The sequence below is a fragment of the Amia ocellicauda genome, chromosome 23 (assembly GCF_036373705.1).
Source record: "Amia ocellicauda isolate fAmiCal2 chromosome 23, fAmiCal2.hap1, whole genome shotgun sequence".
Taxonomy (NCBI): Eukaryota; Metazoa; Chordata; class Actinopteri; order Amiiformes; family Amiidae; genus Amia; species Amia ocellicauda.
The window spans coordinates 8,552,051-8,579,529 of record NC_089872.1 but is presented as its reverse complement, the minus strand read 5'-3'; the positions used below and the strand labels follow the sequence as shown (position 1 = coordinate 8,579,529).

Genomic DNA, 27,479 nt, shown 5'->3' with positions numbered 1-27,479 from the left:
AGCAGCATCTGTTGAGTATGGTCTAAACGAGGCAGAAAGTACAGGGTAAAAGGGATGTCACACCCATTAAATGTAATTGTGCATGATGGAATGGAGATATGTCTAATGTATGGTTAGGCTTTCAGCTCTGTACAAAGAAACTGAATTTTTCATAAATGTTCATTAGAATTCAATGCTTCAGTCAAACGCACTAGTCTGTCCTGTTCCCAGAATTGTCTTTCCCCATTACATATACTCAGAAAATGTGTTTTACAGCTTCTCAAAAAGGAAATCTATTTAGAAACTGTTTTAGGAAATTCACAGTAAGCAATTATGATATACTAAACTATATGTTTATCAAATAAAGTATATGTTTGCAACTTCCCACTCCTTTAGTGTAATCAAGCATTTTGAGATTCACTAATCATTGCTCATTATTACAAAAACCAAAATGAAACAAGAAAGCCAAATTACCTTTCAGAAAACATTAAAGAAACGTATTATTTGCTGTGTATTTCAAAAGATAATTGTCAGTTGAACGTTCAATTCTATGGGGATCTCTTACAGTACCTTCCAATTTCAACATCCGCTAAAAACCAATAATAATCAATTTGGTTATTTATTAAATAGCTGAATAGTTGATTTTATTATTTGTCGTTTCCTTTTTCATCTAAACATCTATACTTTATTCCATTTAGTGTTTTATTAAGTATTTACACTGTGTTTAGGTTATTTTGAGAATTTTGTTAATGAGTTTTACGTCCAATACCACAAAACTTATTGCAGTGCATCAGTTACTGAGAGCTACCGTTCGTTCTTTGTGTGAAAAAAGCAACGACCAAACTCATCAGTTCAAATGTATTCATCAAAGAGGATACACTGTTTTTGGTTCCTTCTTTATTCCATATTTGATAATCCGGTTTAATATTTCATGCCGTCTGCCGTATTCCCCCTAAACGCCTCGATGACAGTTGAAACACGCCGCGTGTCTTGCGTAAGGCAGGCTCCCATTCTTGAAATCCTAGTAATTCTAGAAAGGAGTAATTACACCTTTCACTAAAAGCCATTCCTTTTCTTTCTCAGCCTCGGTTATCTCACGGAGAAAGAGTCTGAAGACTGAACATGCTCTCTCTTCTTTATCATTATTTACACACACACACACACACACACACAGACACACACACACACACACAGAAAAAATAAATAAACAGAAACAGTGAGTAAATAAGTGAGTTTAAGTCTGTGTGGCAGATGTTGATTTTCTAATTCCCTGAGGTAATGAAGTACACAGCTTGAGTGTGAATAGAGCCAGCAGCCTCCAGAGCCTCGAATCATGCCTTCAATCTGAACACATAATGTGCAATGCTGAGACGGCGCAAGACTTGTTAAGATAATACGAGAAGCCACCCATTAGGCGAGCGTTCCTTAAATACATACCTAAACCCCTTGAAGGTCTGCACATCTAATCAAGCCATCAATCAATCCTTGTGTCTAATGAGGTACAGAACATTTTCCCTCCTGATGATAATCCAGCCAAGAGCCTTCCTCTACTACAGCAGGTGAGACCATAAAAAAATACACATTTTAGTGAAACAAATGAACACAGAGAATAAAGTAACAGGAATGAAGCATTAGTCATAAAACATGCATAATTAAACAGCTTATGTGGGCAGAGATGTCCGTCAGTCTCCACGACTCAAAAACAGGAATCCTCGGAAAGCAATTAGTCTTCCACTGGAATTAATTTTAGTCTCTGTTTACCAGTAGGAAAACAAGACACAATTTCAGAGCCACCTTCATACGTCAGACCTTTTAATCCTTAAAAGTGGAGATGGGGGAATGCCCTACAGCGGGAAATGGACGTGTGACCCTAATATTGCTAAGGAATTGTAATGGTTAGTGTTAATATTCTGTCAGTAGACCTTAAAGCAGTACAACGAAGACGAGAGACCCTTCCTGGAATCAAAAATAACATGAATTAGGAATTTACCCGATTTACAGGGATGTTTTTTGAAAGCTGGTGTTCCATGGGGTTCATGTCTGGTGGTGACTGGTTAGGCCATCGAAGGGTTGCTACATCATAATCCAAGAATATCTTCTCAACATGACAACTATTTTTATATCTGTGTAGGCCCTGATCAAACCAAAACTGTGAGTGGATTGCTAATAACAAACTTGCAACCTATCCTGGTTTGACTATCGCCAGAGGCATCTTTCTATTCCTTATGGAAAAAAACTCAGCAGGTCACAGGTTTATTTGCAATTCGCTGGTAGATCAAGGTTTTGCTAAGTCTCTTTTAGAGGTTTATATAAAGATCCAGGGCATCAGTTCTGTGCCTTCCCCCGACAGTTTCTGAGATTCCCACCCACAGATTCTTCGCTAGTAACAAGCTGCACATTCGTGTACACAAGACAAGACTCGAGCGTCTGTTTCATCTCCGTCTCATCCGTCACTCGCCGGGAGAATTCGGAGCAGTCATCAGGGCAATGTCAGACAGAAATGGGGTTTGTCAGTCAAAGTTGGCTTTGTCGCCAGATGAATCCCATGAAGGAGCAAAAAAAGTTGAGCAGGATGTCAGTGACACTCTTGTGCTTAACTTGCAAAGACACGTAGTGAAGTACAAGACTGCGATGCCTGAGGAGAAGTTCATAGGATGAGGAGTAGGGGGTCCGTTTGATCGCTTGTAACGATGATCATATTCACGTTCAGAGGATTAAGTGTCTACGAAGTGTCTGGAGATGTCAAAACCACACTTTCAGAGTCTCTCCTGGTCTGGGTGGAGACTGATGTTTGATTCTGTAATGTATTTAGAGAGGATGAATGTACGTGTCCAATTTATAATCTTATTTTATTTATAATTGTCCCTTTTAGTAGTGAAGTAGTAAAGACAGGGCAGATTAACAGTATCTATGCTTTTGTTATCACTGTTTTTTTCTGTAACAAAAGACAATTGTCCCAAAGATTGACCCGACAATAAAAGGTTCTGGGTACCTAGAGACCCATTCCAGTGTGTGATTTTATTTTATTTCTGTTCCTTCACTCAATGATCTGAAGCAGTCTGGCAGATTGATCATGCGCTTGTTTGTGTGTTGTCACAACACTGAAGTCCCGCTTTCGGCAGCCATTGTTAATTGAACTGAGGAGCCAAGCCAAACTGGAATTTATTTTTCAGACTGTAATGGGGTTAATTACTCTGATGTCCAAGTGATTTTCTAATATCAATCAATCAAGCAAACAATCAGAAAAAATAAATGAAAACATGGACTTATGCAAAAAAAAAGTTTATCCCCCAACTATTTAGCTAAAATCCTCATCCTGAGTGTGTATTCTGCAATCACAGCCAGCCAATGTCAATCATAACTGCATGCAACCGGCTCTAGGTTTTCATTTAATCTAAAGTCGGATAATATAGTTATTAATTAAATCCTTCTAGCATTTGCCTTTATCCAAATTGGACTCAAAGTGCTCTAATACTGTTCTATATCAGGGCTAATGGACTCATTAGGCAAATTGTATGCTAAGCCAAATTGACTGAGATCAATGAGGAGATGGTAAGAAAAAAAAATACTATCATTATCGTTCTAACCAAAGGAGAGAAGTGCAAATTACTAAATTACTTTTCTCACTTCTGACAACCCCAACGTGCAAATGAGAAATGTCTTTGCTGCACGTCAAATGTTTCTAAAATAAGATCTTCACAAAGTAAGATGTTGCAGCATGCAAGAGTTTACTAGAGATGAAATGTCAGTTTCAAATGTTCTGTTGAATTATGTGTTATCTATACTGCTAATGATTCCTTTTCATTAACAGTAGAATGCTTTTGTTGAATATTATATTGGAAAGTGCCCTTAAAGGATTTTATTGATTTGTTTTCATAGTTCTCCTCTTATGTACACCATGCATTTTCATTTCAAAGTTATGCCATGCATGGGGATGAGTCTTTCTGATTAAAAGGTGAATGTATATCCCATACAATTAACTGATATAAAAAAATGAAAGTAAAATACAGTTGTTCTGCTGAGCTGTGATTCCATCTACTTTGCGCAGATGGCCAACCATAAGCAAACCCTGACCAAACCAATTGCGGCCATATTACTTTTCTTTTCACCATATTAATGCAGTTGTGCTGGTGGCATATTAACTTTCTCGATAAAGTTAGGCACTGGTTTGTCCAGTGACAGAGGTTGGATTTAATCTGAACAACAAATAAAACCTCCTGCAGCCAAGGGAGATGTTTCACTTAATTGTGAAGCCTTGAAGTATCATACAGTGTAGGAGTACACCAAATCTGAAACTAGGTAACTCCTGCTTCATGATTCAGTAGGGACCCCCTACACTACTAGCTGAGAGAAACTTTAAAGGCGGCCTTGCAATTATAGAGGTTACCCTATTCCATTTCCCCCCATAAGTATAATACTTTCTACACTGGTTTTATTATATAATCTGTATAATATAGTCAGGGATCTGTGCAGGGCAAACGTATCAGTCAAACCAAAGTCAAGGTATTCTCATGACAGCTGCCCACAACAGATTATCGAGAGTGAAAGTTTTGACACACTAGGACAAATCTTTCCAGGCAGTTTTGAGGACACACCATATATCCAAAGACCCCAGTAAGTGAACCACTGATATTACGGATGAAATAATGTCCTCCTACAGCTTCTGAAGGCCATGCCATCTTTTGTAACACTCCAGAAGAGACTTTTGTATGTTGTAAAGGAACGCACAGTTATTCTTTCGTTTTTGGTCTGTTGTTTCAAACACAAAGCCTTCATTAAGGGTAGCCCATCAGATAAATAAATAACAAGATTGCATCCCAGCTATAATCAAAGGCAGAGGCTTCAAAAGAAATCCCTATCAGAGACTTTCTTTGATTATTATTATAACTTCTCCCTGGAAACAAAGGAGTTTCATTAGCATTGCTACTATCCACAGAAACCCGGCGATGACAAAGTCTGGATTTGAAGAATTGCCGTTACCTTAGAACTGATTGAGAGTTCATTAGATAAGACATGTCCCTTACCATGGGAAAGTGACTGAATACTCTGGAATGTTTTCACAATATCAACTTAATAAATACAAGTTTAAAATCATAACAGCCCTTCAAGTCTGATGTGATGCTCGCTGAGATACTGCCGGATAATTACGAATTTAAATTAGGCGAAAATAAAAATAAAATAAAAATAAATACTGGAGAACAAGCAGACAGCCTGGGGACATTTGCATGCATTTCCATAACATTTCATATATTGCACATGAATTATATATATATTATTCTGTTTAATTTATATGTACTATTTGGTCTCTGTAATGCAATTAAGGAGACATTCTTGGTAAAACAATGCCAAGCCAGAGTGAGGCTTGAAACTAACTTTCTAGACGTGCACAACTTCAATGACTGGCTGATGCAAATGTTCCACATTAAGTGGAATTAATTAACCTTCATTCTTGTTGCTAGCCGAACAGAACTGCTGTGTGAAATCAAGCCACATCAGGCACAAATAAATAAATAAATGCATGAGTGATGAGGTATTTTCTTATGCACACAACTTGAATGTTAAAAGCTTGGTGAAGTAAGGTGGACACCCTATTAAATACACACTGTGAACAGCTGTGTTTCTACCAGATTTTGGTGACATACTGTACTGCTGTAGTTGGCACCCTTTATTTGAACAATGTTATTCAGGAATTAATTGGGTCTAATTTATATTGTTCATTAAACCCAACCACATCTTCTTAGAGGTTGTTGAACACAACCCGGAGAAGTCTGTACAAGTTCCAGTTGATTGAACTGAATGAAGACAGCTGGAGGTAAATGTTTTCCGTTTGCCAATCCGTAGAACTTAAGAGTGGAATGTATTAATTACACCTAACCCAAATAAGATGGTTTCAAATGAAGGGTTTGAACACTTTCAGTTACAACTGTAGACAGACATATGCATTATTTAAATCATCCCCAAAACAAAATACAAATGTTTAAAACTGCTATGGCCACCCCTTTAATGGTTCAGAAGGACTAAGTAACATGTGGTGAAAACCTACACTCAGCCTTGTTGAAACACCTTTGTAATGTAGCTTCTCTTCTTGGTGCTTTACACCATTACTTTGCACCATTCTTTGTGGTACAATTATTATTCAAGATTGATTGTGATTATCTTGTTGAGGGACATGCAGAAATGTCCTGATGTCTTTATAATCTCTTTTGTGACACATATTTGAACCCCCGTAACATAATAAACATAATTAACATAATAAAATGTTAAAAATATATGAGAGAGAATAGACCGCTGTTGATTTTGTCTTACACTGAAACCATAAATCAATGCAAATAGGGGGTACAAGGACCAATTGGTACACTTTACACGCCACCTTTTGAGTGACAGACACAGTGGTCCACCACCTGTCAGTTGGGCCAAATCTGTGACCCTATGTGCCCTCTCTAAATCCACTCTCATGCACAAGGGAGGCTGGGATGCGTTCTCCAATGAGGGGAGGCCAGTAATGAATTTTCCCTGCACAGAGGTCAAACCACTTCAGCAGAAGCCCGGGATAATAAATGAGCAAGCTAATGCAACCTTAAATTTCAACTCGACCAACTCAGGTGGAAACACGAACATTTACACGATTACTTTTTATCAGTTGTTGCGTGTCTGCAATTTTTTGGTTGTTGATTTAAATTGCACCTAAAACACAAAAAAACAGCTAAATCCAACACTATATTATCATAATAAAGTTCCTCCCAATGGGCGAGTCTTCAAACAGGATTACTATTCATGAATGTGCAACCATCTGTGCCCTGCCAAAAGATACTGCTGAATCAACATAAGTCTGGGCAGATGAATACTCTTCAGTTCTGCATCGCAATACACCATCAAAGGTTTTGTAAGGACCACCACAGCTGGAGTTTGAGGTCCGATGGAATATAGTATCCACATCATCACTCCAATGGCTTTAAATTCCATTGAACCCGGTGTCTGGACCTCTAGAAAATGAATTGGGTCAACTGTATTTCATCGATGGTACCATGCAAGGCTGAAATTAGTTATTTGGGCACACATTACAATATTGGGCACCACTTCTTAACACAGTGATGTATGAATACCACATGAATACATCATGAACTTCATTGTAGTTCTGCTGTTAATCACATGTATAACAAGGTTAGGGTCAGGGGTAGGGATCGGGTGACAGACTAGGTTTAGGGTTAGGGCTTAGACGTGATCAACATCAGAACTCAGTGGAAGTGCATGAGGCAGTGGAAGTGCATAGGGTATTCCTATGGGATTCATACCTTAATTAATTTAGAATTTGTGCCCATTAAGTGTTACCAGTACTTTTGTCTCGAAAATGATCTCATATTGGTTTGACCTCTATTATAAATGATGCCATTGCTATCACCAGGATTAGCCAGCTGAAATACCTAAAACATTGAATTTGTATTTTGGCTACACATCGTTTACTTGCTTGGTGCCTTACTTGCTGGATTGGGTGAGAAATTGCTGGACCATTAGATTTTTATATGTTGCTCAATCAATCATTCACTTGCAGCTCCCAAGTGGCCCACCTTGTTAAAGACTCCTCTGTGCTCTGGCTGGATCCCACAGTACAGACACAGCACTTTGTCATTAGCTGACTGTGACAGGGATTTCCCTCAGGGTAGTACCTACTTGTCGAAGGCATGTCAGGTGTCAGTCAATATTTCTGAGACTGATATATAGGCTCTGCAGTCTGTTCTTGCATCCCTTTTGGGCTTGGTGTTGTGCTGTGAGAGATAGCTTTAGAATAAACTTAATCATGCTAGCCAGTGATGATTCAAGAGTGTGAAATGTACACTGCCAAAATAGGATTGAACTAGATCTCCAGCTGACCTGCAGAAAGTATAGGATAGCATTAAGGTAGCGATCGATAATGTCCTATCAGCACTCCATAATGGTATTGACCGAACGGTGGTGAAGAATGAGGATATAAGCTTGAGAAATAAAAGGAAAGGAGGGGAATAAGGAGGAAGAAAAGACCATCCAAGAGAAAAGAGCAAGGAAAAGCAGTTTTGGGGGGTTGGACAAAATACAGAATGGAATAAGGATATACTCTAACACCCAATGACACACTGAACAGCTTTCAAAGTGTGAAGACCGCCTATCAGCTCAGAATGAAGCAGAGAAGACTGCATTTAAGATTTGATGTTAACTTGGCATATTGAAAAGCCACTACTTGGCGAGATAAACATTACATTAATTTGTCTCCTCTTGGGAGATTAAAGTCTTATTTTATAAGCACATAAGGTACAGACAGTTTTAGAGTCCTCATTCCTCTGGAGGGTGTGTGCATCTCTCATGAGGACTGTAGCAGTAAATTGAACTATTACAACTGATGAACAATTCAAGGTTTCCAGTTTGGATGTGTGTGAAAATGACTCAGTAGTTTCTCCCATTCTTGCTGGATTACTTGTGCTAAAAAAATGCATTCATAAAAATAGGCACATATGAATTCCTGTCCGAATGCCATGGGCACAACACATGAATGCCTCACACACCTCCTCTGAGCTTCTGATGACGATCACATGGATAACCCCTGACCCCAACCCTCATCTGTAACTCCATTCCTAACCCCTGACCCTAACCCTTACACATGTGATTCAACATCAGATCTCAGATGAAGTGCATGGGACTTCCATTGTCTCATTCCCCATTTAGGACAATCCCCCAGAAATCTCCTTGTAATGTAAACTCTGAATTCCCAGTGAGACAGACAGTTCCTAACAGTATAAAGCTATCCAGGAGGTATGTTGTTTGTGTCTGAATCCATTATTTTGAACATCCTTTCTTGCTGTCAGCTTACTTCCTGCTGGCTCCACCATCACTCTTGTTGATAGGTGATATAATAAGTAGGGTAAAATCCCTGGTGTACTCAGCGAGGTGCCCATAGACAACAGAAAAACAAAGCTGAATTGCCAAAACAATGCAAAAGGGCTGGTTCTACTCAGAAATAAGCACTTACAAGTGTCATCAACTCAGAATCATTAACAAAGTAATCATGCACCGCTTGTAATATTCAATTGATCCCCTCATATCATCCACTTCTTTGGATATTATTGACACTTTTCATTAGTGCTTACGCCAGATAAATTAATTCAGGTCGAGGTATCAAATATAATGATTTCAAAACAATTTAATGGGGTTATCGGTTACAATGTTGCATTTATTGGATGGATGACAATTTAAAAGGTAGAGGTTTATAATTGAATATGGTTTACATGTTTGAACTAATAAGATTATAATGGATTTATTTATTTATTTGATTTGATTTCCTTTCTCTGATTCACTGATTTGCATTTTCTGTGGGCTGGCAGTTATATATTTCATACTTAACAAAAAGAATATGCTGTGTCCATTTCAGCCAAAGGATTTTGAAAAGGTACATTTAAATAGTTGATTTAATGTCCCTACTATGGAAAGCTATGGAAATAAGTCAGGAGCTTAGTTGAACTATGAGGTTTCACTTGTGTGTAATGACACATTCATAACAGCACCTGCGATAAAATTGAATTTTGTTCAATTTATTTCCATAATCGTAAGATGAATCTCTTATTTGTACCAAAACAACTTTCTAATACTTATGTTTTGAACATCTATACAATATAACAGTTTATAATAGTGACACATTTTGCATAGCTTTGTACTGTCTTCCTTAAATATTCCAGCACAGTGCCTCTGATCACATTAACACGCACTAATGTGTTAAAAAAACAACAACACATTATGAGTGGTTTCTAACACGTCTGTTCTTCAAATGCACATGTCAATTTATTTCTCATTGACAATGTGCCTTTTCTGTCATGTAATATCTTATTTAACCGTTGCGGTACTGTGTCTTAATTCCCTGAATAGACAGGAAACATCTGTCATGCTTCCCAATGTTTGACATTATTCTAAAACACTCTGGGGAAACACAAGGACATAAGTAAGGTTTCTAATGACAATAAGTCAATTTAAAAGCTTTTCCTTAACATGCACTTGCATTGTCGCGTCGTCTGGTCAGTAGGGTTAAGATCAGACTGGCCAAAACCTCAAGTTTTAAACCTTTCTTCTCCCTGATTGTTAGCTATAGTTATTTTTATATGGGGTTAATATTAAGCTTATGAAGTAGCTCCAATAGATGACAACCCTATATGGCTTTAAACAGCTTGAAGACCCTTTAGGTCAGTCCCTCTCACAACCCCACTGCAAAAACTGGACAATTGCCTGCTCAACACAGTCACCCATCCATATCATATATACAATACAACAGTTTGCTACTATAAATGCTGTTTATTTAAGCCAACCAGAACCATTGTGACGACACCCAGAATATTATCCGTACTGAAATCTATAGACTACGGTGTACAAGCATGACTATGGTGTTTAAATATGAACACCACAAAAGCTGGCTGCTGTGTCACAGTCAAGGGTTTGACTAAAGTGTTTGTCAACTTAGTAGTAGGCGTAAAATAAAATGAAAAACACTTCTACAAGAAAAACAATTAATTAAATCAAGTTAAACAATTTAAGACCCATATAACTTTGTTGCCAATTTATAAAAGAAAAACAGGTTGTGCCAGTGTCAGTCAATGTCAGGTCACGTTCGTGTGGCGCAGATGTGCGCAGTTCTGCGCGGCTCCACCAATGGGATCGCCGGCATTCTGCAGATCTGCGCAGAGGTTGCGGAAAGATACGCTACACAAACACGACATTAACTACCTCGATACCTACACCTAACGCTACCTTTCCTCAGCGCCCGTCTCCCCAAGCCTGCTTTCGCTACCTTTGTATCCAAAGACCCCCCCACCTCCAGGCGCTCAGAGCGAGTCCCGGCGTTTCAATCTCCTCTTCAAGACAAAGTGACGGCGTGCGTGTGGCGCAGATGCCCGCAGGTCTGCGCGGCTCCACCAATGGGATCGCTGCCATTCTGCAGACCTGCGCAACTCTGCTCCACATAAACGCGACCCGTCTTCTCCCTCAGACAAGCGGCACCACAACCACCGCCAACGCCAGTCCGGGGGTATTTTATTCAGCTCACCCGAGTCCAGCCTCTCCGCCCCCCCCGCCGCCGCCGCCGTCGCCACCCCTCCTCCGCGGCCGCTCTCCGCCGAGTGTGATTGGATCAGCGCCGGCTACCCTTTCCCCTCTAACCCGGCGCTGCTGGCAGTTTCCTGCTCTTTCTGCTCTGCCGCTGAACGCCGAACGCTGAACGCTGAGCGACGAGCCCCGCACCGCTCGGATATCGGAGGCTTCCCTCGGAGCGAGTGAGCCCGACACACACGCACTGACACCCGGCCACAGCCATGCGGAGGAAGTCCAGGATCTTGTTATGCTTCGCCGTGCTCTGGGTCCTCGGCATCGCTTATTACTTTTATTCGGGGACGACGCTGAACCGAAAGGTAGGGCTATTTTTTTAGGGCTTCTTGTTTAAAAGCGGACGGGGGGGTTTGGGATGAGACAGTCAGGTCGGAGCCCCGGCGGTGGAGGCGAGCACTTAGTTGGATGTGTTTTCGGTGCTGAGACGGTCTGTTTGCAGGCATTTCCTCAGACAGAGCTGTTACTGCAGACCGATGACAGTGGAGCCGTGCCGGGCAGGGGGTCAGCGCTGAGGGCTGGGATTGCTCCGCCGCTGGGTTTACCCTGCGTTCACCGTTCAGGCATGCGTCGGGGTGCGTTTGTTATCTTGCCCCCTTTTGTTAAACCGGATCGGCGTTGTAACCAATCTGTCGCTCACACGTTGAGTATCTTCCCAGTGTGGGTAGAGCAGGGTTTCCTTACCGCAGCCGCGCTGATGAAGGCAATGCACATCTGCGATCTAATACAGCTAAACATGATGCTTGGGAGCCCGGGCTGCCTACTTGCCAAGCGGGCTTAAAGGGAAAGTGATGTGCAGAGCAGGCGCTGGGGTCGTGTGCCATAGCCCGTGAGCTTGCGAGTGCAATCGGTGCTGTTCAGCCTGTCGTAGCCCTGTTACAGATCGCATCTGAGTGTGATTCAAGTTTGCCAGCATGCCTACATCGAACAAGCCCCGGTGCAATATTGCTTTCATGAATTAAAGACATGGTCTGATTGCTGTTGGAAACATCAGGCAGATCAAACTCGCACAGATCGCCTCTCTGTTGCATGTGTTTGGTGTCCTCACCACCAAGATCGGGTTGATTTATTGATGCGTCTGTGCACGGACATCACGTTCAGACGACAACACCAGGGCAGCGATTTTCAACTGTTGTCGTTTTATTTTAAATGGCACGACGTGGCTCAGATGTCGGATCATCCTCGTATCCCTATGAAGCAAAAGCAATGCAATGTTTGTGGGAGCTGTGGGTGTGTTTCCAGACTAAGTTTGGCCCGTTTTCGGCTCCAAGCTAGAGATGGGAAGTTCCCAGTCATCGGAAAATGAAACCCCCAAATATTGCGCACAGCAGGGACTGCAGGTGTGGATGGCATAATGCAAATCCAGCAGTCGCTATAGTCTCCTTTCCGAAACTGCACAAGAGCTGCAAAGAAAATGCAAATGCATCTGTGAGTGTGTTAATATAATCTTCCTCTTCCTGTGAAACCCAGTCCTTAGTGACTGGGGAGATCTGTCCTTGCCCACTTTCTCATGCTATATATCCCCCTGCTGTTGCTTAAGCTGCCATTGTCTCTGATTTGGAAATGTGTTGGAGAATTCAAATGATCCCAGTCCATTACCACAGGCACAGAAAATGGGTTGGTTCTAGGGGCGCACAGCTGCAGCCCGAGTCCTCCTTTGGAGAGCTTTGCCCTATTCATTTTGCTTTCCAATTCGCAGTAGGTAGATTAGTGCTGCAGAGTGATTGTAGCTGCTATCCAGATAAGAGATGTCAGCCTAATGAAGCGCTAATATCCATTACAAAGAGTAATCAGAGCTTAGCGTCTCATTTTTGGCCCTGGCTAAAGCCTGAGGCACAGACCTGTTTTTATTTACGCATTTATTTTGCTTATTTATTTATTTCCTTTAAGTGTGAAGGAGCAATTTGTGTCAGCCAGCTGGTCAACAGAGATTCCCCCCCCCCCCCCCAGTCCGGAGATTGAAACATTAACAGATGCTGTTCTGTTTTACTGAAAAATGTAACCATTTATTTTGCTGGTTTTGGACCCAAAGGAAGAATAATTGAATCCATTTCAGCGAATACAGGACAGCCCACACAATAAGCAATGGTTCAAGCTCCTTTTTCTAAAATTGAACCTTATCATAAACGCAGGGTGTCTGTAGGGTATTGGGCTGTAGATGAGGAAAAACGTGGTGCACTTTTGGATGCTCTCACCCTTAAACTGAAGGACATAATCTGGACTAGAGACGCCAAACTTGAAGGCTCTTTTCTGTCAACTCCAGCTTTAGCCGTTGAGATGGTAATCCCTTTGGAAAGTGCACACATGAGAAGAGGCTAACTGGGCATGCAGGAGACTGTGCTATAAACTGGCTTCACCGTGTTGTCTGCTCCTGTGTACTGGAGCAATCTTAATGGGGAACCAGGGATAAAACTGCGCAGTACGGCTTGTTATCCTAAAGAGAACTTGGGGATCGTCTATTTTTGGCAGCAGCTTTTCTCACAGGAATATTGTGTGTGCGCACACGTCTGTTTATTGAATACCGTACCCTATTACCTCACTGTTTTCCCAAGGTGTTGTTCATGCTTGAGCGTCAACCGTTTGGTCATAAAATATTGAGAAAAGTAATCATCATTATAATATAAGCGTTAAGGCCTCTGTGCTGTGTTGATGAATGAAGAAAGATGATCTTTTTTGGTTTGGTTTTAGGCGACTGTCTTTTCTGATGTGAAGGCAACTCACGGCACTCAGTACTGACTAAACCGTGCTCCGGCAGTAGCAGTGAGGTGGAATTATGATGATGATTAAGTCGTTTAGCAGATGCTTTATGGACGTCAGATTATGGCTGTTCCTCACCAGCCGTTTGAAGGAGTTGAAAGACCGACTGTGACCTTGACTAATTTGTTTCAAGTTGAGAGTTTGTTCTACTATAGATGCCAGAAGAGCTTATAAACCTAGTGTCTAAGCTTGTGTTCCCCTCAAGTGAGAATCCACCCTTGTGTTTTGACGACATGATGCAAACTCTGAAACAAAAACATAGTAGATGATGTAATGATGTTAGAGTTTGTGGAATAGACCAAAAAAAGCAGTAGTTTTTGCTTTGGCTGTGGTCAGATTGGATGCATATGTATTAGAGTTATGCAATGGTAATGTTTTATTTCTTTACTCCTTTTTATGTATTTACTTATTAATCCATATGAAAAGGTTGCTAAAAACATTTACTTAAAAAGCTAGAAAGGGTTGCACTGGATTGGACAAACCGATAACTTGATAAAAAAGAAAAGGTTTGGCTAACCAAAATAGCAACCACAAAGTGGCTTACTCTGTCATGACAGAGTAAGCCATGACATTTGAGCTCTTGTCATGATGTAGATTTAAGGTGGTTGTGGTTGGTTATAGTTAAACATTGTTTTCAATACAAATTAAACCAAAAATCAACACTACAAAATATAATGATGCAAAGCAGACAGGTTTGGGGTCAATTCTGTTTTTTCCATTCCAATTCCATCTTTAATTGCGTTTTCAATTCCGTTTTCAATTCCGTTCCGATTCCAGTAGAGCCCATTATATCAGTGGCAAACAGAATTAGAAGTGGAACTTGGATTGGGTCTAAAAAAGGGAATTGGAATTGAAAAATAAGTATTGATTCTAATCCTGAATGCTGGAATTGTTGAGTCAATACGGTATTAACCAAAACCCCCAGTTGGACCAACTTAGAAGAGGTCACGACCGAAAGGCAGCCCATGACAAAGACTCAACGGTCAATTGAATTCAAAGACATGGGCCCAAAAGAACCATTCAACAACAAGAGTTTGATACCATGATGTTTAGAAATACAAGGCCTAGATGTCCTAAGTGCTGATGTGCGTCTACAATTGGAATTGGTATTCAGTGAGGGAGAGAGGTAGGATTTGAGAAATAATCAGATCCTGTGCCCTAAAGGACCAGCAGATCAGGAGAACAAATGGCATAAATGAATTTTTAGAGTTACCTCCTGACGGCATCATGAGACTACAAATTTGAGTGTTTTGCCCTGTGGCAGTCTCCCTTGATGGGTGGAACTATTTTGTTTTATCCACCAAGATAAAGGAGAAAAAATATAGTAAAATGGCCTTCATTGTAGAGGTTAAGTCTTTCTTTATACTTGCTGAAGGCCTTAACTAGCCTCCATCTTTGGACAGACACTGTTTCGAGACATCCAGACGTTCTCCTGGTATAGTTTGATGTGTCTGCACTGCTTATACGTCTATTTCAATGACACCCGAGAAGACGCAATTCCAGATTGGGTTCGTTTTGCACTGGATCCTTAATTGCACTGAAAAAGATGGTGTAATGTCCAAAATTGGGGCAAACAAAAACAACCTACTCATGTTGCTTCCTTTCTCCACGGCAACTGTACATGGCCTCTTGTTCGTTTTTTCAGTGGAAAACCATTGTAAATGACTTTCAGAGCATCGGGGGGCAATTGTCCTTTGCAGCACAACAGATTTGAAAATCACCTCGGTGCTTTTAGCTGCATTAAGAAAATCTGAGCCACACAGTTTCCTTTTTTCAGCTCGACTTGTTACCCTGTGCCTCTGCAGTGTATTGTTTGCACAGGAGCTTGTGTTGCTGCCTTTCAGTATTGCATGCCTGTGCTTTGCAAAAAGATAGAGTTACAGCCCGACATGAGAGCTGTATTATTATAACCTTTATTTCACCAGGCAGGTTAATTAAGAACAAATTCTTATTTATAATAACGCCCTTGCAGGAGAAAAAAGGCCTCCTGAAGGGACAGGGATAGGGATTAGAAATAAATAATACAAAATTTATATTATAAAAAAAAATATATATACACTCACCTAAAGGATTATTAGGAACACCTGTTCAATTTCTCATTAATGCAATTATCTAATCAACCAATCACATGGCAGTTGCTTCAATGCATTTAGGGGTGTGGTCCTGGTCAAGACAATCTCCTGAACTCCAAACTGAATGTCTGAATGGGAAAGAAAGGTGATTTAAGCAATTTTGAGTGTGGCATGGTTGTTGGTGCCCCCACCGGGTACCACTCATCTCCACTACAAATAGGAAAAAGAGGCTACAATTTGCACAAGCTCACCAAAATTGGACAGTTGAAGACTGGAAAAATGTTGCCTGGTCTGATGAGTCTCGATTTCTGTTGAGACATTCAGATGGTAGAGTCAGAATTTGGCGTAAACAGAATGAGAACATGGATCCATCATGCCTTGTTACCACTGTGCAGGCTGGTGGTGGTGGTGTAATGGTGTGGGGGATGTTTTCTTGGCACACTTTAGGCCCCTTAGTGTCAATTGGGCATCGTTTAAATGCCACGGCCTACCTGAGCATTGTTTCTGACCATGTCCATCCCTTTATGACCACCATGTACCCATCCTCTGATGGCTACTTCCAGCAGGATAATGCACCATGTCACAAAGGTCGAATCATTTCAAATTGGTTTCTTGAACATGACAATGAGTTCACTGTACTAAACTGTCCCCCACAGTCACCAGATCTCAAGCCAATAGAGCATCTTTGGGATGTGGTGGAACGGGAGCTTTCAGCACCTTGTTGAATCAATGCCACGTAGAATTAAGGCAGTTCTGAAGGCGAAAGGGGGTCAAACACAGTATTAGTAAGGTGTTCCTAATAATCCTTTAGGTGAGTGTCTCATATTGTTGGCCCATATTGATAGGATAGCATCTTGCAGTTGATGGAGATTTGTGGGATGCACATCCAGGGCACGAAGCTCCCGTTCCACCACATCCCAAAGATGCTCTATTGGGTTGAGATCTGGTGACTGTGGGGGCCAGTTTAGTACAGTGAACTCATTGTCATGCTCAAGAAACCAATTTGAAATGATTCGACCTTTGTGACATGGTGCATTATCCTGCTGGAAGTAGCCATCAGAGGATGGGTACATGGTGGTCATAAAGGGATGGACATGGTCAGAAACAATGCTCAGGTAGGCCGTGGCATTTAAACGATGCCCAATTGGCACTAAGGGGCCTAAAGTGTGCCAAGAAAACATCCCCCACACCATTACACCACCACCACCAGCCTGCACAGTGGTAACAAGGCATGATGGATCCATGTTCTCATTCTGTTTACGCCAAATTCTGACTCTACCATCTGAATGTCTCAACAGAAATCGAGACTCATCAGACCAGGCAACATTTTTCCAGTCTTCAACTGTCCAATTTTGGTGAGCTTGTGCAAATTGTAGCCTCTTTTTCCTATTTTGTAGTGGAGATGAGTGGTACCCGGTGGGAGCACCAACAACCATGCCACACTCAAAATTGCTTAAATCACCTTTCTTTCCCATTCAGACATTCAGTTTGGAGTTCAGGAGATTGTCTTGACCAGGACCACACCCCTAAATGCATTGAAGCAACTGCCATGTGATTGGTTGATTAGATAATTGCATTAATGAGAAATTGAACAGGTGTTCCTAATATTATATATAGGGCTGGGCGATATGACTTCAAAATAATCTCTCTTTTTAGACGTTTGGGCGATATACGATATATATCTTGATATTTCTTGTTTTTATCCAATCAAGCCACAAAATAAGACCAAAGACATTCAAACTATTCAAAGTATTTCGTGAATCCTCCAGTAAGCAAAACTAACAAATACTACATGCAGGCTGTCATGTTAAATATATGCAGAATGCAACACATTACAGGGCAAGTGTTGTGTGATTACTATTACGTGTGTTATGTCGTTATGGGATATATATACACACACATGTGTGTGTATATATATATATATATATATATATAATATATATATATACATAAGTTTAAAAATAGCTGGCGTTACAATAGTTCTAATAAATCTTAAATGCGGGGTGCCTTATCCCAGGGATTTTCCGGTCAAGGAAGGAAGGACAGCAGCTCCCGTCTAAAAACAGTCCATATTTACCGATGTCTCAAAAATTATTTATTAGAGAAAAAGTGAATATCATAATGCTTACGCATTTCGACTTATCTTCCTCAGAGCACATATATACATATACACAGTATGATTTACTGTCACATAACAACATTAACACAAGTAATAGTGATCACGCAACACATGCGCTGTAAATGGTACAGATTCAGGTAGATTTACCACAGCCGGGTTTATAGTGGCGCATTAACATCTGTTAGACAGGGACATTTCTTCTCTGTCGTGTTTCAACAGCACGTTGTTAATACAAAATAGTTATAATAATAATAATATTACAACTATTGAACCACTTCACCATCTTAATAAAAAGAAAATTATACTTTCTGCATGTGTTTGCATTGCTTTCCAATTCATTAAAATGCAAACAAACGTTTATTAATTTTATACAAATGATATCAGTCTAAATTAGCGCGGTGGGGGGTGCTTGCAGATCGAGTTTAGCCCGGCGACGAGAGCGGGGCGGACCGTGTGCGCTTGCGCATTAAAGCATCTCTTGGTTGTGCTGGTTATTGTGTCAGTTCTCTCTCCTCATGTCTCTGTGTTTCTGATGCTCATTTCTTGCCGCATCCGACACGTGTGGAAGAACCGGGAAGAACGCAAAGCGTCCTAATGACGAAAAATACTGCCATGCAGATTGCAATTTGTCACACCACGATATAAACGATATAGCATAATATGAAACGATACACGTTTTCCTATCATCATACGATATACATCGTCATATCGTACAGCCCTAATATATATAAATAAAACATGGCAGCAGAACAACAGGGCAACAGCACAATATAGCAGAAACATAGAACGGCAATAACAAGGCAGCAACACAGCACAGTATCAACAAAAAAACCTGACAAACAAGGTATGGATGACCGTGGTGGCATGCTACATGTAACAACTGCACATGTCAGCAAGAGTGACCGTAATTAAGCCCTTGAATGAGGGAATAGATATAAAACTCTTCATTTTAAGACCTTAAGATCTTAAGTGTATTATTGGGTGGTTTGGCAGTGGCCTTGCCTGTAAGGGAATGCATTCTTCCATGTGGAGAACACATTGCTCTAAGCAGCTTTTTTTTCTTCTTTTCTGTTCCTCTGACCTTTGTCTTGTTCATGGGTTTTATTTGCAGTCATAAATGTGTTAAAGTGTGTTTCAGCCTCTTGAGTTCTCAGTCCTTCTCTCCCGGCAGTGAACTCTTCCCTGCAAAACGGTGTGCTCTTTGCAGACGTTACACGGGGAAGCAGCAATGGGGAAGATGCAAAGTCAAAACCGAGTGCATCTGTGTGTGTTTGTGTGTGTGTTTACAGAGCAGGGAAAGGCTTTGGTATTTCTCACACAGCCGACTCAGTGACTGTGTTTTATCACCAGGCCTCTACTTTCATGTTGGAGGGAAACCGGCCTCGATAACCTTGTTGGAACATTTACATCATGGTTTCAATGGGGCATGGTGTGTGTGTTTTTTTTTTTCCTCTCCTTTTTTCTGTCTCCTCTAAAGTAGGTGTTAGCCCTGAAGTATATCAGAGTTTCGAAATCAATAATTCCCTTTTATCCCTCAAAAGGCCACACAGCCATTTGTACCGGCCTTGTTGCTCGCCGAAGTTTGCACCTCCTCTGCAGGATATTTTAATCTTTTACGAAGAACTAAACAAAACACAAAATCTGAATTGGGTACTCCATGAGTTTAAAACTTTTTTTATTCCCCAACCCCCCCCCCCCCCATGTTCATTAATATATATATTTGACATTTCAATCTGACAGCACACAGCTGTGTCGGTGAAAACAAAATGGGTCGCTCATTTTGACTTGCATCGCTGCACTCTCCTTTGAACGCTTTGTTAATACAGCAGAATACATTGTATTATGTGGAGGTATAGCAATCACGGGACAAGCCCCACACAATGTGCATTGAACCCAACCGAATGGCTGGAAGTGGAGAAAATATGAGAGATGGGGGGGAAAAAGCAGAGACTGATCATTGTGGATAAAATACAGATAGTAGATACCTATATAAATATAACCTAGCAGTACAAATTCAGTACTATAGCATGCACATTTATTATAATATTATTGTTGTTTTTCCATACATCATAAAACGTATTAATTCACGACCAAAATATATTTCAAAGTTTACTACTAGAGACTAATGAACAACTAAAAACCCAGTACAGTATGTCTCTGCTGTGTGTTTCCAGTCAATATGTTCCTGGAATTTGTCAGTTGTGCCCGGTCAGCTTCTGCCAGGGTGGAATATCACGGTGATTCCTCATCTTTTGTTAATATAATCCTTGCCAAACTATACTTCATTTAAATGCACAGAATCAGTGGTATATTACATTTAACCTTATTTTTGAGTGAAAGTGGAAGGATTGTTTTATTTAAGCAGTTCAAACAATTTTGCGCAATAGTAAAAAATTAGTCAAATGGAGCATGGCACAGTATAAACGGGATTGCGTAATGATCTTCCTCAAGAAAAACAAAAACAGTATTTAAAATGGAACGGAACACAAACTTGCAAAATGTTGGAAACATTCCGGAATATTCCATTGTTCGATGTACTGTAAAATTGAATCCGTGAGATAGTTCTCTAACAGGGTTACTATAAATGCAGATGGAAAAAGTGAATTGATTTTATTCAGGTTGGTGAAGGGGGACAGGTATGTCACCATCACAATAATTGCCAAAACCAGGGGGATGGAAGCTGAAATGAGAAACTGGATGTGTATGAAATGGAGTTAGGCAAATAGTGTTTTTAACCAGTGAGTTGGGGAGATTAAAATGCTTTTATCTAAACAAGGAAATTGGAAGAAATTTCAAAATACTTCAAAATACTGATGATATTACTATGCCGTGAAACCTGAAATATATTTGTACATTTGGAAAGAGACTGTGCTGATGGCTCCATCCATCCAAATAAAATAGTTTCAGAGCTGTTCAGATGTTTCTGGACTTGGTCAGATGTTTTCAGTGTGTGACATTATGAATTGATGGCTGTATAGTGGAATATCGGGGGAACCAAACGACAGGCACCTGTGATGTTCTCTGGATCATTAACTCCTGGGAACATGTCTCAATATGTCAGGTGCTTTCTTCAGAAGACGGCGAGATGGGAGTTGCCAGTGGAACACATGTGGCTGTCGCCTACGACGAGAGAGGCTAGATTTGAGAGCAGGCTCCGGCCGCACAGAAGAGTGTTCCTGCCTCTTTATTCAAGGAGCCCCCTCGAACAATCTGAGTTAGCCGCAGAAAATAAATGAGGTGCATCTAGATATGTGACCCGCTTTCCCAAATGCAAGCTCTTCAAGGTTAATTTTCCCGTGTAACTGAATTAATCTTATTGAAAAATTCGACGGGAGAGCACTTAAGGAACTGTAGCGAGCATTCAGATCGCTTTGCAGATATGGCCAAATTAACACCTGGCAAGAACATGTTTGCTAGAATCAAATATTTGATAAATTGTGTAACCTTGAAGAAGTGTGATTGTTTTCTTTGAGTGAGGGGAGTGGGCAAACTACTTATTAACACCAGACCATTAAACTCTTGTACTGAACTCCTTTATCTCTGTGATTTTTGTTTATTTTTGTAATCAGTTTCACAAATTGTAGTATGACCATTTGAGGGGAGTACCAGTTTAGCCCTAGAAGTACTAATCCATTAAATTCATTTCATACTCTTTTTTTTGGTAGCTGGGTGAGCCACACCAGAAGGATGGAGGTTTTAAACAAATGAAAAAACTTTTAAAGTTATTAGAAAATAATTTCCGTAACAGCCTCGGCAAATTATTATGCAAAAGGCTGATCCTTTTATGTTTGGGAGTGTTATTAGCTGTTAAACAATTATACGGGACTACGCCATTAAACAGAATTACTGTTTTTGTCAGAGCGGCCTTTGATCACTCAGCCTGAATGCATCATTGTGCCGACGTCCACAAACGTGCACATTACCTTCCTCGATTGCAAATCATTTTCATAGCCTAGCACTCGATTTCCCTCGTGCATTTAATAAGATGCCTTGAAAGTAAGCTATGGCATCCTTTTTGCAAGAGGCGTAGATTCACTTTAATGAGTGTTTTCAGTTGTTTGGGGTAGTGTTGGGTGAGGAAAAAGCCAAATTCAGTAAACTAGAAAATTAAATGGAGGTAAAAAGCACACGTATTTTGTCGTGTGGGAGCCGACACCCCACGTTTTTCATAGCGAGCTGCTGCATCCTCAAAATGACCTGCGGTTCAACCTTTCTGCGGATGCTAAAATTAGGCTTTCCACGGCAGGTATTGTGTGGCTGCTTTGTCATTGATTATATACTGTCTCGGCTGAGGCATCTGTCCTTGGGAACTAAATTCGGTCTAGATCATTTTGCTTAAATTTCCAGGAGAATATCCTCCTCCAATTTCAGTGCCCATTTGGTTGTAACTGCCGAAGAGAAACTTAAAGGTGACACATGGCAGGTTTCTGATTTGTGGCCACCGATCACTTCTGCTCATCGAACCTGTGTTTATTATTTCTGCAGAGCTTTAAAGGATCTCTCATGTAGGAAAATCCACCCGGGCTGTAATTTTTGTAGCGGAAATATAGAAGCCTGAGGATGTCAAATAAGTAGACTCTTGCAAGCTCCCAGTGTCCTTGTTTTACCAGGTGCAATATACCCAGCTGTTCTCACCCCAGGTGCATCCATGTAGATTCATAGGCTTCAGGAGAATTAGGTTCACAAGTACCCTTAAGTGTCCTCCAATGTCCTGAGTGTCTAATGTTTAAAAACCCAGGCTTAGTAATGGAGGTGAAGATGAAAAACATTTTATACCTACTTTAGTAGAGGATTAGTCTAGACCATGGGAAAATGTAGGCCGGTATACTTTGACAAAGGTGGTACGGCACAGATTGCCTCATCTTTAACCTCTCATCTGCTGAGGGGGGTGGGATCTCAATTCATTCTCTACAGAAAAGGCCTCTCACTAGTAATTGTTTTTTTTTTTTTAAACAGAGGAGGCTTGTTAAGTTTTAAACGTTTTGCCTACATTCCAGTGATTGTTTTGAACCCAAGACTGAAGAGCCCATTGTGCCCAAAAGTGTCACACACCCATATGCACAACCACTGCGGATTGAGGGGCGTAATTCAGGGTTTAACAAACAAATGCTCTGTGTCGGAATGGGATATCTATTAATAGTTTCTTTTATCTTTGTAAAGTGAAATTCACTAACCGCATACATACAAGAATGATCTCTATAGCGGCACTCCATAGTCTAATTGGTACATCACTGCCGGCAGTGCACAGAGAATACAGTGCAAGTGAACTTGTACTTAATTACTTTTATCAGTTTAATATCCTCCCCCCCCCTCCGCCCGCCACCCCTAGGCACAAATGTTTGACAACTCTTTGTTGGGTTACAGTAAGAGGCAGTGATTTTTTTTTTGTGGTGTGCCTTCAAGGCCCCAGAGAAGATTGAATAAGCTGCACCTTTGTGTCATATTGCTATTCAAACATATCGAGTGTTAGCTTGCGAAGATGGCAGTTTTTTGGCGTATGGCGTCTCCAAACTCTTTTGATACAGAGCTTCAGTGGCAGGGCTGGGCTGGATTTTTTCCTTGTCCTGCAATGGCTGTATGGCCTCTCTAGTCTTCAACTACATTCCCCTTTCCTATTATACGCAGTATGCCGGGGTTTACTGTGTGATGCTTTGCTCGGTGCACATATGGCAAGGTGAGAGTGGCAGTGCCGCGAGGGCAAGGGCAGACACTGCATCTCTTTTTCTGTGGTTCATCTGGGAAGCTTTAATATTGATCATCATTGATTATTGTGGCATTATAGGCTATAAGGGTGGAGGTCATAAACTCTTTTGAAGCAAATAGTACTTGCAACTCTTTTTCACTTCCCGGAAAATCAACCTTCCCAAACAAAAAAGAAACCGCAAAATTTGATAGGACTCATTTCAAGAACCAATTAAGTATATCTGATATCTGATGATAGGATTTATGTTATTTCCATTTTTTTTATGTTTGTTTCCACTGTGCTCTCCTTGCAACTGAGCGCGGTCCTAATTATAACTTGGGTGAGTAGAAGGCTTGCAGTCTGCCCGCCCCACAGCCGTACAATTGAGTTAAATGATTTTGCCGAGAACGAGAATTGTGTAGCTGAGCAGAGGGAAGAACTAGTGGCTGAACTCTATGTGGTTCTAATAATTGTATCTCGTCGGATCAGGTACTGTAAACATATCTATTATTTAGCAGGAATTACATTTTTGGACAGAGTAATAAGAGACTGAAGGTGCGTATTGGTTGGACAGTGGCACCCTGTCTGTTTTGAACGTGCAAACCGACTGCCTTTTGCTGTATAGGTCTGGATCTAAATTGCAAAGCTTGCCTCTGTGTACAAGGGCAATGGTTCACAATGCCTGGACCCTGCTGTCTTATTATTTTCCTTTCCAGTAGAAATCTAGTATGATTTCCATCCCTCAACATAGTATGAAAAGGAGACGGATCTGGTTGCAGAGTGAAAATGTGATCACAACGACCTATTCAAATCTTGCTCTGCTGCGGAATTAGTTGATTCATTAGGTCACAGTAATTACTTAACTGAACCAGTTTAGTATCGGCACACCATTTGAACAAATGTAAACAGTAGATATATCCTCCGAATGGCCTTGTGCCATTTAATTATGTATTAATGGCAGCGACAATATAGGCTAGTAGGTGTAATGCAAATTAATTTGTCTTGAATTGTGTGGTTGCTGTTTAACGTTTGTGTTTACACATAAACGAACCTTGGGTCAAATGCATTGTGCTCTCCCCTGTTCATCAAGCTAACCTTCAAAGGTGGAGATGATCGGGAACAGGTGAGTTTGATTAGAAGGTCTGACATTGATGAATAGGGGAAATACAATCTTAAAAATAGTTGAGGAACATTGACCCCAAGTCTGGACATAATTATCAGCAGAGTTTGTCATTTTCCCTCTCTTCCAGTTTAAAGAACCAATGTTTTTTTTGGCGTATTAAACTTGGGGGTTTTGCATGGCTTTCGCTGGAGACATTTTCCAGAGGGTTGGTTTACTTGTCAGCATCTAGTTTTACAGATGTGTAACTTGAGACAAAGCAAACCTAAATACATTAAGCATGTCCATTATGAAGAAATAAAAAGGAAAAAAAATGTTTCTTGGGAATGGAATAAAAAACGCAAATACACATTGTTTTGCATTGTAGCAGAAAAACCTTTTTTAATACTGATTGTTCAGCTGTACAATGGGACTTTTAAATTGCTACTTGGACTGACTTTTTCTCCTCAAACAAATGCAGGCCAGGAAGTTTTAGCACGTGCCAAACTCTTTTCATTTCGCATTATTTCAGTCATTTAAAAAAATGAAATAGTTTTAGTTCATAACGTAAGCATGACATTGTACCCAGATGTGCTTGCCTAATTTAAATTTCAGTTCCTCTCTTAAAGTTAATGTGAAAGCAAAGAGGATCAGAGATTTTCCCCCTCTGAACTTACATTCACAGCAAAAGCTTCAGTTTTGATTGTTGCTCACTTTCTCAGTCTTTCTGATCTCCCAAGGTCACTGCACAATTGGGATTGGTATATCACTGGGAGATAGACAAGTTTATATATTTCCAACTTATGTAGCCAGTGATTTTTTTTTTGTGAGCTCATCTTACAACTGCAAAGCTCAAATATTGGAACGGGCAAAACGAAGAGAGCTATTGTGAAGATCGTTAAATGATGCACTGTAAAGCTAATGACTCATTCATGCAGTGAGGCCACTTTGCAAACAGCCAAGCTTTAACCTTGGACTTAGGACCGGCATAGTTTGCACTGGACTTCGAAGGAGCATTATTGTAGGTTAACAAACCCTGGTTCACTCTGCTGATTTGCTGATTCCAAGCCCACCCACTCCAAACTGGTAATACTTAGCCAATGCGTTCAGCCCTCTGGGAGGTCTCGGTTGCAGATGGCTAATAACACGGCCCAGATTCAAACCACTCATCTCTGATTGGACGCCATTGCTCAGTCTGAGATCTAAGTGGATGTTTTGATGTTTGAGCCATTTGGCAGGGCTTTGTCCATTAGTATGGACAGAAGGGCTTAGGATTTTGTATTCAAACCAGGCTAATGTACAGCTCTCCCTCCCTGTAATGAAATGTGATAAATGGATAATATGTGGAATTTGACAGAATCTGATTCTCGTGTTTAAGATCCCTAGTAAATGTCTCATGAACTTTAGATCTGATTGCATGTTACATGCGTCTCAGAGGGCCTGGTGTAATTGGTTTAAAATACCCCAACAGCAAATGCTTAGGTGTTTAATAGAACAGCTTTCCAGGGATATCTGGAAAGTCCCTTTTTTGTGCCGTTTTATTATTTTGAGCACTTATAGTGTGCTGACATTTAAATCATGTTATAATAACGACCTTGCCAAAGAACTGTGAAATGAGAATCCATCACCATTTGATTTACAATTTGCAATACAAAATAGTTTCAAATGCATACTGAGTTTTCCTGTGCTGTATCGTGAGAAAGTCAGTATTTTATTTTAGTTTTGGTATAGACATGTGAGAATTGTGAAATTCTCATTTGAGAATCTGCAGTTATATAATTTCCTATTTTTTGTGTGTGTGCAGCATCTAAATATGATTTCAAATAGTCCTATTTATTGGCATACAGATCACTTTTGCCTCTGAACAGCAGAAGCTGCCAAACATGCTGCTATTGGGATAACAAAATATTTTCAGTGTTAAAATTTGGGTCATTACATAGTCAAATTTAATCTCGCAGTGTAAGGCTTTAAAGAACTCAGAGGGGATATTGGAATAAACATTTAGAATTTTGGAAATGTGTGTCTTCTGGGCCCGGTGTGTTTGGAAAGAACATCTGCTTGGAGTGCAGGAGGGGTCATGTGACCTGGGGGTTGCTGGGACGTATCCAGACTGTGCCATTTCTTCATCTCGGAGGGTTCATAATGCCTGGCTTAGGCCTCATATGTTTGGATCAGCCAGAGCAGACAGGGAGATTTTCATGTCAGCTCTTTTTGGTTGTGCCATAATCATTGTTCTCAATGCCAGGTGCCAGGAGGCTACACGCGCCACTGCTCTGGCAAAAGTGACAATCAACTTCACAGGGTTGTAGCTCACCGCTGGATGCCATACTTGTTCAACAGCCTCTACCTTCACTGGTCTGTCTCGGTCTGTTTTCAGCAATGGCCACCTTGGGCCTCTGTCCAAATCAAAACCTGACCATTTTCAGTCGGGGGTTGTGAATAAACGGAGAGAAGAAAAGAACAGTGGAGTAAAGCACGTGTGTTGCTTGGTGTTGCTGGGTTGTTGTGCCGGTTCTGGGTTACTGGGTTCGATTTGAATGTAAAAAGGAAAGCCCCCTTACTGTTGATTGTGAATTCAGGAAGATCATAAAGGACAAAAGGATGTACCGTAATAATTCTGATGATGATAATGACAAAAGCAAGTGTATTCTCCTTGGG

The 27,479-nt window shown here is 40.7% G+C and overlaps 1 protein-coding gene across 1 annotated transcript in view; it reads left to right on the top strand.

Moving 5' to 3' along the window:
• Positions 1 to 10,997: 10,997 nt before the first annotated feature.
• Positions 10,998 to 27,479, top strand: part of galnt2 (UDP-N-acetyl-alpha-D-galactosamine:polypeptide N-acetylgalactosaminyltransferase 2) — a 95,135-nt gene continuing 78,653 nt past the window's right edge. Inside the window, exon 1 of the mRNA XM_066696500.1 lies at positions 10,998 to 11,396. Within this exon, the coding sequence (XP_066552597.1) occupies positions 11,301 to 11,396 (96 nt within the window). The 5' untranslated portion in view covers positions 10,998 to 11,300. The remainder of the gene's footprint in view (positions 11,397 to 27,479) is intronic.